Raw genomic sequence first — 12952 nt, 5'->3', positions numbered from 1 at the left:
ACCACATTCATAGCTGAATAGAGGATGCAGTGTCTTTCTGAGCCAAACCAATGATTACTGGCAAAAGTAAACCCACCCACATGGACCCCTAGCATAAATAGGCTGTTCAACAAAAGGAAAAAAAGTTCTATCCAAATCCAAGAAGGAACAGAGACAACAGTACAAAATTGTCAAATTTGCCAAAGCAAACTGTGAGACAGATAGACTACCAGGTGAAAGATAAGTATAAAGCTTTTTAGTAATGTTTGCAACCTCAGGGAACAGCCTGAGTAATGTGTTGAGTTAATCATGAACGGTAATGCATACACCCAGCCTGAAGCTACAGCAAACCTGCTGGCTGACAAGTTTAATTCAAATTTCTCCCCATCCCCTCTTACCACACCCAAAGAAATATCTGCAACAATCCCCCTACCAGTCACTACGAGGAAAGAGGTCCTTACTTAGGTTCATAGGTTGGTTCATAGGTTGGTACTAGGCTGTCAGCCCTAGGGCCTGGCTATTTCTTCCCACATTATTTACTTTCCTGAAGGTTCCTTTTGAAGAGGTCCAAAGAGGCACTCTGCTTAATCTATTCCAGAGTCTGGGGAGTCTCTGGGGCAGGAACCTATCCCTCCAGCATGTTTGTTTATTGTGATGACAAGGTTTAGATCCCTGAGGGATTGGGATTTTGTCCAACAGCTCTGGGTTTGACATGGCCTTGTATGTTAAGCAGAGACAGAGTATAGCTGGAGTTTTGGGCATCTGCTTTAGGCCTGTGATTCTTTTAGTGAGGTATTTCTGAGGCCTTTCCAGTTGTTGCAGATGTCTTGAGAGGTACATACCAAATGATTCTATAATGGGTCTAATGAGGGATGAGTACAGTGGGACAATGACCTGCTTTTTCTGGATGAAAAGCCCTTCGTGATGAGGTGTGCCACCTAGAAGGATTTCCTGACTGTGAGACCACTGTCCACCTGTGTCCCCAAGTCTCTTATCACACTTTCTGTGTTTAGTGTACTGCCACCTATATGGTAATTCATGGATACATGTTTTTCCAAAGGGGGATAACAATACATTTCTTGGCATTGAGCTTGAGCCCATGGCTCTGGCACCAAGCATCTGTTTCTGTAAGGCCCTTTGTAGAGTATCCACATCATTTGGGATTCAATAGTTTGCAGTCATCTGCAAACTTTGTTAGCCAGAGTCTTTAGTGTTGACCTGTACTTCAGAGAAGTAAATGTCAACCCCAGGACTGAACCCTGAGGTACTCCACTTGTCACTTGTCTGGAGCTGGATTTGGAGTCAGCTACTTTTATAGTGTGGGTTCTATCAGTAAGCCATTTAGCAACCCATTGGGTGACATAGGGATTAATGCCCAACTTAGTAAGTTTATCTATGATTCCAGAGTGGGGATGGTGTCAAAGGCCTTGGCAAGGTCTAGATAGGCTGTGAGACTGATTCAAAGAAGTCAATCAGGTTCAGGAGACAAGATCGGCCTTCACAAACCCAAACTGGGTGGGGTCCAGTGTTTGAAGGTTGCCAATGTCTTTGTTTATAAGTTCCATGATAATACGCCCATGGCCTTGCAGATAAGGCTTGTCAGACTGATGGATCCAAGGTGGATCCCAAACCTGAGGTGAGGCTATGATTAAACATGACACTTAGGTGAGGTGCCATTTCATATTGTAGTTCATGTAGTACACAGCCCGGGATGTCATCTGGTCCCATGGATGCTGTATTCTTGGCTTTAGAATTTGGCAATCTTCTGGTATTGAGATGGGCCATTTAGGGGTGAGAGGGGTGAAGTTGGTACTGAATCGATCACAGGGGATATTGGCAATATCCTTTGGATCAGTATATTTAATGCCATTCTGTTTTAGCTCAGAGAATTTTCCTGTTTTCTGCAAAAGTTTCTTCCTTTTGTTTTAAAGTTTGTTTATGGCAGGTGACCTAGGTATGGGAGCATTGATTTCGAGTAGTTTTCCCAGTTAATGGTAGGTAGTTAAAAATCACCCAGTATTAGGGTGTTTGTTCTATCTTAGTATTTTCCAGTATGTTTAGAAAGGTAGAAGTAGGAGAATTTGGGGGGGGGGGATCTGTGCAAGCTACTAATTGATTTGCAGTCTTACCCTAGTGTAGTTGCACTTGGAGAATTTCAGACACATTGTGTTGTTGTAGCCTGGTATTGCAGGGGTGCTCTCTGGAGTCTCAGTTAGGGTCTTGATATCTGCACAGATATCGTTGTTTTAGTGCCTCGAGAGAAGTGCATTTTGAGGTTTAGACTTCTACATTGAGTTGAGTAGCACCCTCTTCAGATTTTGCATGCTTGTACCTGTTACGGTGGTGGTTTTGTCCTTTGACGTTTGCCTGAAAAAGGCACTAAAGCCAAAAACACAGCTTCCATGAGTTCTGACAACATTCCAGGATACTTCTTAAATAGCTTAAAACAGAATCTGTCAGGGTCTGTAGAAACACTCTCTTTAACCACAGCCACTGGATAGGCTTTATCTCAGAGGAATGGAGGACTGCAGCAGTTGTCCCTCTGCACATGTGGGGGCCCACCAACTGACTCTGAGAACTACAGAACCATAAACTTGATCAGTCTTATCTGCAAGACCATGGAGAGAATTATCATGGACCTGATCAATAATTGCATAGGAACTCACTGGACCAGACCCAATCTGGCTTTGTTAAAGGGAGGTCTTGCCTGTTTATTCTGGTGGACTTCTACAAGAAAGTCATCAGGGCCATGGATGAGAGTAAAACAGTGCACACAACTTATCTAGACCTGTGCAAAGCTTGTGACACAATCCCCCACTCGGGGATCATAGATAAACTTACTGAATTAGGCATAAACCCCTACATCATCAGATGGATAGCTAAATGGTTCACTGACAGGACACACGTTCAGATAGGTGAATCCACTTCCAGTAAAAAAGTTGTCAGTAGTGGTGTCCCACAGGGCTTCGTATTGGGACCCCTACTGTTTGGTGTGTACTTCTTTAAAGTGAAGGCCAGTGTTGAGGGCCTCTCTCTCACTCATGTTAGTCGATGACTGTAAGCTGGGAGCCATTACTGTCTTCCGTAATGATGTTGACATCATTCTACAAACAAGCCTAAAATGACAAACAACTGGTGCCAAAACTATGGTCCAAGACTAAATGCTAAAAAAATGTGTAATATCTTTTGGTAACTCCGATATCCCTGCAAATTATAATATTGATAGCATAACCTTAAAAGTAGACCCAGTGGTGAGGGACCTAGGAACATGGATAGTAACTTAAACTTTGACCACCAGGTAGCTACGGTAGTGAGTAAATCCTTCTGTGTGGCACAACTTGTAAGTAAAAGCATGGCATCAAGATCAAAGGACGTCATAGTGACATTTTACTTGGCCTTCATCAGACCCATAATCAAGTACAGTGCTTCCTTCTTCATTTACCTAATGAGGCACTTGTACCACTTGGAACAGTCCCAGATGTTTCTTTCTAAAGAAAAATACAAAATGTAAGACACGTGTCGTGTAGATCAACTAAAGGCCTGTCCCTTTAGTCTGTCTCATATAATTTATTGAGAGGGAACTTATGCCTGACCTAGAAGGCATTCTCTGATCCAGCCCTGATGAAAATGTTACATATTTTCAAGATAAATTGTATGAGGGTTGTGCAGTCCATGATCCTGAACTGCCTTTGTGACTCTAACAGCACTTGCTGGAGAGACAGATTTGTATCCCAAAGGCTACCTTGTCTGTGGAATAAACTTCCCATCTTCATGAAACAAAGCTTGTGTCTCAGTCACTTCAAAAAGAATTTGAATAAATGGATGGGGAACTGTACATTGCCTCCTGTAGTAATGCCCATGTCCCTTATGGACAGTCTGTAAAATGACTCTGGGCTTTAACACACAGAAGCTTGCTTCCCTTATATTATACCATCCCATATATGTGGAATTAAGATATATAATATTGTCATATCTTGGATATTATTGGCTAGGTTTGTAAATGCACTTGTATTGTTAACCTAGTAATCACTTATGAACTGGGTTGCCTACACCCAAAAAAAGCTTCCTTTCAGGACAAATTTGCATCCATCTTAACATTCTGCCTTCCCTTCCCCTTGGCCAGGTTCCCTTGTCTCTCAGACTCTGTGTCACTCCCTGTTTGGCAACAGATTACTTTAGACTCTTGGGTTCTGTCAGTTGTCCATCAAGGCTTCATGGTTTGGGAGACTCTTCTCCCTTTTTTGGGGCATTCCGCAAGCTCCTTCAGATCAGATTCCATTTTTCAGGGGGTTGCAGGGTTTACTAGATCAGGGCATGATTCATTCCATCCCAGAGGCCCTAAGGGGAACAGGGTTTTATTCCAGGATGTTTCTGGAAAGGAGGAGTCCTGGAGGTCTGTTCTACACCTTTCTTTTTTGATTGCTTTCCTTAAGATACCCACCTTCAGGAGGCTTTCCTTCCAGACCCTATTTCCACTTTTGCTTCCTCAAGCCTTAATTCATATTCCAATTCACCCTCTGTTCAGGAAGTATTTACAGCTCTGCATTTCTTCCTCTTATTTTTAGTTCTTTTCTGTGCCCTGTGGTCTTTCCACAGCCCCAAGGGTATTCACCAATTTTGTGGCTCCAGTCATAGCTTTCTGCAGGCTTCATTGAGTACAGATATTTCCCTGCACTTTACCAGATTCCTGTTACACTGTCTGGGTTTCACCATCAATCTCCAGAAGTCTGTCCCATGCTCTTCTCGGGACCAAATCTTCCTGAGAGGCAGTATTCAAACTGTTCCAATGCTGGTGTCTCTGGGTGCTTCCAAGGTAATGTCTCTAACAACCTACTTCCAGTCCTTGTTTCCCCTGTTTTTTCATGCCTGCCAGGATATTTCTAAGGGCTCTGGTGTTCATGGCCTTGACCATCCGCATGCTTCCTTTTGCCAAGCTTCACATGTGGAAGTTTCAGTGGTACCTGCTGTCACTGTGGCTTCAGTATTGCCACCCACTGTTGTTTCCACTTCCCGGATTTCCTTATTTAAATCTTGTATCCAGGCATCCTTTCCCAGCCTTCCTGCTCCATCTCAGGAGCTGTATATGGCACTTCAGATCAAGGATGGAGGGCTGCTTCAGGCGTTATAAGGGTTCAGGATCTTTGCCCACTTATCAGCGACTGGATCACATCAGCATCAAAGAAATTTAGCCACTTATCCTTGTTCTCCTGGCCTTCCAATCCCTTTGTCCTCTGGCCCTTTAATGGTCTGTACAGCCAAAACCGCAGTTGTGGTACATCAACAAGCAGGGGGGCACAAGTTCCTATCTTCTTTGCTGTCCAGACGTAGGTTTCTTTGCAGGTGATTTGCATTCCTCCAGGACAAAACATGGTGGCAGTCTCCCTGAGCAGGTCCAGGGCACACCCTTACAAATTGATGCTTCACAAAGCGGTGTTTCTGGACATAGTTTTATCAGTGGTGTATCCCTCAAATTGATCTTTCTGCCTCCCTTCCAAACAGACTGCTTCCTTGCATCTGTTCCAGAACCCCAAGTCCTCTGGCTTGGAAGGTGAACACCATGCCTTTTTCATGGAAGGGGATGTTGCTGTATGCTTTCGCTTATCTTCCTCTCCTTCCCAGGATCCTGCACAAGATCACATAGGACTCTCAAAAAATCTTATTGATGACACCGTTTTGTCCAAGACAGCACTGGTCCCCCTCCTTTTCCTCTGGCCAGGAGCAGTCATCCCAAGTTACCTGATGGATGGATCTTCTCCCTCAAGACAGAGGACTTCTCCTTCACCCTCATCCGTTCACTCCTCAATTGTCAATTTGGGTAATAAGATTTGAATCCCCTTTTGACACCATTTCTCTGTGGACGTGCTTAGGTGGTCTGCAAGAGGCCAGGACGCCCGATATCAAAAAATCATATATGTCCAAATTGAAGAGATTTTCTGTTTGGTCTCTTAAACTTCATCCGGATCCCTTCTCAGTGGGGGTTCCTTTGGTTCGGACTGAGTTAGGGGGCCATTTCCACCAGAGGCACGGAGAGAAAAGCTCCAAAGTTTTGCAATGCATTTTAAGAAGAATAATTTTAGGTCTTCAATCTGTAGGGTTTTTTGTATTATTTTTAAATAACTACACCAAATTAGACATAATATGAAAACATTGGTTAAGAATAGATACAAGTTGTATTACAATGATTAAGTTAGAGCAGTTTTAGCCAGTTTATTGAGAAATTAAAGGTAAGTTTGTATAATATAAATTGGAATTGCAATATGAAGTGAGAGAAAAACGGGCTTGTGGTATATTTAAAGCCAGGAGTGAGAAATTGATAGAGGTAAGGAAGTGAGTAAGGAAGGGAGAGTAAGAAAATGTTAAGGTATGAATAGGTGTTTGTTCACAATTAGGGATATAGTTTATCTTGGTGTTGATCAAGCATAGAATCAGCTTCTGGTGTGGAAGTCTTTCAAAATGATTTTGAAGGATGGGAGGGAGGGTATTGACCTGATGTCTAGAGATAAGGATTTCCAGGCCTTATCAACATGGCAAGAGCATAGACAATGCCCAGCAGATTTGAAAGGTATGTGGATGGACAGGAGTTTTTGGTCATTGAATCATAATGGCCCACTAGGAACATACTTGTATAGAATGTTGTTTAGTGCTGGACAAGTTGATGGATTCTGGATAATTTTATAGATGGAAAAAGGCTGTGTACGTGGTGGTTGGTGGAGTAGTTTTAACCAGTTTGGGTTTTTAGTGCTGTTCAGCTGTGGGTTCTGAATGGGGTATTTGCTTCAAAATGTTTTTGCTATAGCATTGTTCAAGTTTTGATTTTTTTGTAATGCCTGAAGGTTAGTAAAGATGGGAGCACAATAAAGAAGTGTGGGGAGGCATTAAGTAGTGGCAAGTGTAGCTTTAGTTGCATCAGTAAGAAAGTTTTTGGCTCTGTAAAGCACCCCTAGTTTTTTATGAGTTTTTCTTGTGCAGTTTTGTATACGCAGGTTGAATTCAGTATTATCTTCCACTGTGATCCCTAATAATTTGCAATGAGAAGTGACTTAGTGGTTGCATTATCAAGAAAGAGGATTTCAAATTTTGTTATTTTCACTGGAGAGGGATTTTGGGGAAAAAAGTTGCATATTTTTTTAGGATTGCAAATGAGTTGTAAGTTGCAAAGCCATGTTTCAGTTGCTGTTAAAGATTCCTCAGCAAGCTTTCTGGAGGTGCGCCATGTTGTCAGATGTGCAAATGAGTGCGGAGTCATCTGTGTATTGTATTAGGGAGGTCTGTTATGTGGATGTGTGGAGGATGTTGGTGGAAATGTTATAGGGGGAACCAAGGATAGAGGAAGGGAGAGAGAGTGGAGTGTCATTTTACTGACTGGCATCTATTGGACAGGTAGCTTTTGAAACACAGAAGGGTGAGCTGAGAGAGACCTAGTGAGGACATTTGAAGTATAAGTTTGCTGTGAGAAACTGTGTCAAAGGTTTTAGACAAGTCTGGAAGTAAGGAGGAGATTGGATTGTAGTTTATCTCTAGCTTTATTGACAGTATCTGTATAGGTTAGACGTGTGTTGTTAGTACTGTAGGAAGGAAGGAAGCCATGTTGTGTGGGGGTACAAATTCCTGCAGGAGATAGTTTAACAGTTGTTTTTGTGTATATTTTTTTCCAAGTATTCTGGAGAAAAGTTAAGGAACAACATTGGTATATGTCTAAATTTAGTAATGTTTGAATTTCCTCCTTTGTGCAGAGGGATGTGTGTGAATTTTTCCAAAGAGAGGAAACATGGATTTTATAGATTGACATATTTATAAGGATTGAGACAGGATAGGCAATACTGTCGGCTGCTGTTTTAACGTATTCACTTGGAAGGTAATCTGCTGAAGTAAGGCATGGTTTGAGTTTCATTAGTTTTTATATAGTATGTAGGCAAACATTTGAAGGGGAAAGTGGATGCGGTAATACATGGCTGCTGGTCCAGGTTAGGATTAGATGTTGGGGAGTCCTTGTCTAGAGATGCTGTACTACCTATAAAATAATAGTTGAATTGTATATATGCTTGTTTTCTAATCATTCTGTATTTGCAGTGAAGGTGTTCCATTAAAGTCAGGTGGGTAGCTATTTGTTTATGTGTGTGTGTGTATCCATGTTGTCCTTTTATTTACATTTACACTGTTGTGTTGAGTAATAGGCTGGTGTTTCTTGCACTGTACTGTCATCTTTCCCCTGGTTTGATGGTAGGCATTGCCTGCTTTTCTTGTGGCATCTTGTTCTCATTCTCCTGGGCAGTCTTTGAAAACTTGTGTGGACTGCAAGTTACAGTATTGAAGCCAATGAAGGGTTTTAGAATTGTTAAGAGTTTTATTCTACTACTAGTAGATGTGTGATACTGTGGAAAAGCAATGCAACTTTGAAGGAGAAAGGAAAAGCAAGTTGCTGTGTTTTCAAGTTCAGAGAGGGCAGGAGGCTTTGATCCTGATATTGGAAATAGGTTTAGGGGTATTAGTAACTCTTCTGTACGATCTACCTGTAATACAAGAGCTCACTGTGAGCATTATAAAATTAAAAAAAAAAAAACTGCCAAAGATAAACTTGAATGCACTGTAAATAATCCTTCAAGAAAACAAAGGTATTAAGTAAGAACATGTAAATCCCTTTGTATACTTATAATTACAAAATCCACCACATTGTAACCCATTTCTGAAGGGAGACTAACTCTCAACAGAACGTTTCTCAAAGATCTGCCATGCAAAACACTAAAGGACACTTCTTACCTCGGTGTTTTATACTTTGAAAACAGCATTACATCATCCATTGGAATGTACTGGCCTAATTCTTCAAATACAGCCATGAATCTGGACTGTATTCATTTCTTTACAATATTTTATGTACATATTTTTGAGACTTTCTGTTCCTAGTCACATGCAGCTTCTCTGTATCTCTTCATCTCTAGCCATGAAGCAGTTTGTCTTTTAGCAGACTAGACTATATATTGCTGCTTCAGAGACTTTCACTGTTTCTTCCTCACAAATGGTAATTCTTTGCCTGTGAAAATTTTTTGTACCAGCTGGAGGTCAGAATTCAAACACTGAAACACTTTAGCTTTGATCTGTTGGAACCATGCAGTGTAAATATGTAGGAACCTCTACAGCATGTGTGCATATATGAGAAGTGTAATGATTATCTGTTTAATATAGTTATCAGTTCAGATTTCAAATAAAAGCTTGTATGTTAGCATGCTGTAAATGTGTGTAGTTATAATCTACATGGCCAGCTTGGATTAAAGTGCATACATTGTTTTTTAACAAAAAAATCATTGGATTTTATGCTTTTGCATTGCTTGAATTGACAACAGAGAGCATGATCTTTGTAGACATTTCGTAGTCGGTTGTATTATGATGACAATAAAGAAAATGCTACTTAAAAAGTAATGTCCTACAGGCAGTTTTTTTTTTTTCTTAATAAACTCATTTTACATTTCCAAAGTTTATTAAACTTAAAAGTGGTAATGTTCTTACTGATGCTACTCGCAGAGAAGACATTTGCACAGTTGCAGAGTTGCCTTCAGTTCTTTTAAATATATTAGTGCTTTTTATTCTGTTAAGTATTACATTTTAGATGATTAGTTTTTGTCAAGTGCCTATGTCTTCCAAGTAATTAATAATGCGTATTGTGCATATTTCTCAGTGATCTATTCAGATGTATTCATTGGAATTGTCTAAACTGTCGATGGGTCTTTTTTTCTAATGTCTGTTTCTTTCTTGGTAAAAAGCTGCAGTAGCCACAGCTGAGGATTCACAAGCGACATCCATTGCTAGCATTCAATCAGCAGCTACATTTAGTGACCCCAGCATCAAATACGTCTTTCGAACAGAAAATGGGGATACGCAGGTAAGCAGAAGTGGGTTGTAGAAGTGATTTAGTTACAGGTTCATGACGACGATTGTATAGTGAATCAGTCCCATGCACGTCAGGGATTCTGAGTTTATTCCTAGTCCTACAGTCTGTAGCTGTCAAGCAAGGTTACTGAAATGGTTTGCTTTCATGGTCCTAGAATTTTCAAAGTCCTCCCATTTCTTGCTGTGAAATGTTTTGGTGTAGATTTTTTATCTTGTATAACATGGATCTTCCTCCGAAATGCCATGTTTCCTTTCATGTCTGGGTTCACCAGATTCCTTTCCAAGTTTTAACTGGTGGTGTGGTTTGATGACTTCATGCAGTTTTAAATCAAGTTCGAGTTTTACAAAACAGAAGATGCAGAAACCGAGAATAGCACACCACAAGAAAGTTGGTGCCCTGTATTTCTGTGACTTTTTTTTCCTTCTGCAGTGACACATGCTGTGATGGTGCCCTGTATTTCTGTGACTTTTTTTCCTTCTGCAGTGACACATGCTGTGATGGAATTATTACATATCTGGTAATAGTGAGGAGATCAAGCAACTTACACTGACAAACCACTCTACTATTGCAGTTATTAGAGATGTGGTAGATAAGGAAGCAACTAGAAGCATGGTGCAGCATAGTGAATACCATACATTTACATTCACAAGCACTGTGTTACATTTACTAAATGTTTTTCATTGAGTGACGCTGCAGTACTGTTATTATTGATCAGGTAGTTGTAGAGGAGACACTTACTGGCAGGGTGCAGTATCAGTCTAAACCAATGGAAACGATGAACAGGCTTCCTGGCAGGGTGCAGTATCAATCTAAACCAATGAAAACGATGAACAGGCTTCCTGGCAGGGTGCAGTATCAATCTAAACCAATGGAAACAATGAATAGACACCAACACTAATCTGACTGTTCTTCACTGCTTCTGTATTTTCACAACAATTAAGTTTATTTTCATTGTAATTGTATTATGTTCTCTAATTTGGAGTCACCTCCAGGAACTTGCTTAGAAGTTGACAGAGTGGATATACCATATGGGAGAACAAATAATATACATACACACACACCTGCACATGCACACATTCACACATGCGAGCACACATTCACACATGCACGCACGTACACACATACACACACACAGATTTCAAACATGCGTATGCACACACATTCACACATGCGTATACACATGCACATATGCATATGCACACACATGCACACTCATACACGCGCGCACATATACATACATTCACACATGCACTCACACATACATTCAGACATATGCGTGCGCACACACATTCACACGTGCGCACACACACATTCACACGTGCGCACACACAGTCACACATGTGCGCACACACATTCACATGCGTATGCACATACATTCACACATGCGTATACACATGTGCATATGCATACGCACACACATGCACACACATACACATTCATACACACGTGCACATATACATACATTCACACATGCACTCACACATGCATTCAGACATATGCGTGCGCACACACATTCACACGTGCGCGCACACATTCACACGTGTGAGCGCACACATTCACACGTGTGAGCGCACACATTCACACGTGTGCATATTCGCACATTCACTCACACACACATATTCACACGTGCGCACACACACATATTCACACGTGCGCACACACACATATTCACACGTGCGCACACACACATATTCACACGTGCGCTCACACATTCATACGTGCGCGCACACACATTCATACGTGCGCGCACACACATTCATACGTGCGCGCACACACATTCACAAGTACACACACACGCACCCACACACACATTCACACATGCGTGCACACACACACATTCACACGTGCACACACACATTCACACATGCGTGCACACACACACATTCATGCACACACACACATTCACACATGCGTACACACACACACATTCACACATGCGTACACACACACACACACACACACACACACACACATACACACAAAACATATGTACAATTGTGGAATGAGATTGTCAGGGTGAAGATGATACTGTTAAAATAAGAAAGTTGAAGAGGAACTTACAAAGGAGGTGTTTTGTCAAGTATCTCTAAAGTCGTAGCTATAACTCACTTAAAGTTGAGCCTGTACTTTCTTGCTGAATTCTTTGTAGAGAGTTAGTTTCCTAATTTCATTGGTGATGTGGGTCAAGTTGGCAGCAACAACTTTACTTGAAAGACTTTTGAATAGCATTAAATATGAGAGTGGGTGGGTGGGTCTGTGGCAAGATCGCATATTGTTCTCTTGAAAATGGAGATTTTAAGTGGAATATCTGATTGGAGCTTATTGGTGGTAAGGGTCAGTAACTTGCATTATATAATTTATTTTAAGGGTATAGATGGAGAGCAAAAAGATGGACCAAGAGGTGACTGGGGGCCATTTAGCTCTCTAGAGTGGCTTGATATTGCTCAGTTCTAGGTGCTATGTGAACAAGTTTGAAGTTTTGTTTATGCAAACACTGTACAACAGGGTGTGTGTTGAAGATTTAATGCCTGCCCAGGGTGTTGGGCAGCCCAGAGCTGCAGTTGGAGGGTCTCTACCTGTTTGGAAGAGCGTTATTTCCCCTGAGTAACACACACCCTGGAGGGCATTTTTGTACTGGGAGATTGAGCTCTCTGTGAAATAGTTTTATATATATTCTTTAATTATATGTATATATATGTATATATGTGTGTGTGTGTGTATATATATATATATATATATATATATATATATATATATATATATATATATATATATATATATATGGGTCCCCTACACATGGTCGAAATTTCACAAAGTCAGAGACCATATGATCAACTTTTGAAATACCGACCATGCGGACCTGTCATATCCGTACAGTGCAGAATGGGAAGATTTCCATCTTTTGCACTGTATTGTGATCTTGGCGTTGGTATATTTAAGTTCTGGGGAGTGTGGGGGGTGTTGCAATATGAAGGTTATTTAATTTACCTAATGTTTCAGACTTACTGTAGTATATGTACTTTGTTGTAGGGGAAGTATTCTACATCCAAAATACAAGTTATGCATCTATAGAATGTCTACATACACACA

The 12952-nt window shown here is 41.0% G+C and overlaps 1 protein-coding gene across 3 annotated transcripts in view; it reads left to right on the top strand.

Annotated features, from left to right (window-relative positions):
• Nucleotides 1-12952, top strand: part of USF1 (upstream transcription factor 1) — a 931515-nt gene that overhangs the window by 126320 nt on the left and 792243 nt on the right. For all 3 annotated transcript variants that reach the window (XM_044059392.1, XM_044059391.1, XM_044059393.1), the window contains one exon: nt 9735-9853. In XM_044059392.1, the coding sequence (XP_043915327.1) occupies nt 9735-9853 (119 nt within the window). Of the gene's footprint in view, nt 1-9734; nt 9854-12952 lie in introns of those variants that run through there.

The sequence above is a fragment of the Protopterus annectens genome, chromosome 17.part0, assembly GCF_019279795.1.
Source record: "Protopterus annectens isolate FY-2018-M chromosome 17.part0, PAN1.0, whole genome shotgun sequence".
NCBI lineage: Eukaryota > Metazoa > Chordata > Ceratodontiformes > Protopteridae > Protopterus > Protopterus annectens.
The sequence above is the reverse complement of the archived record's forward strand: the minus strand, read 5'-3'. Positions and strand labels throughout refer to the sequence as shown.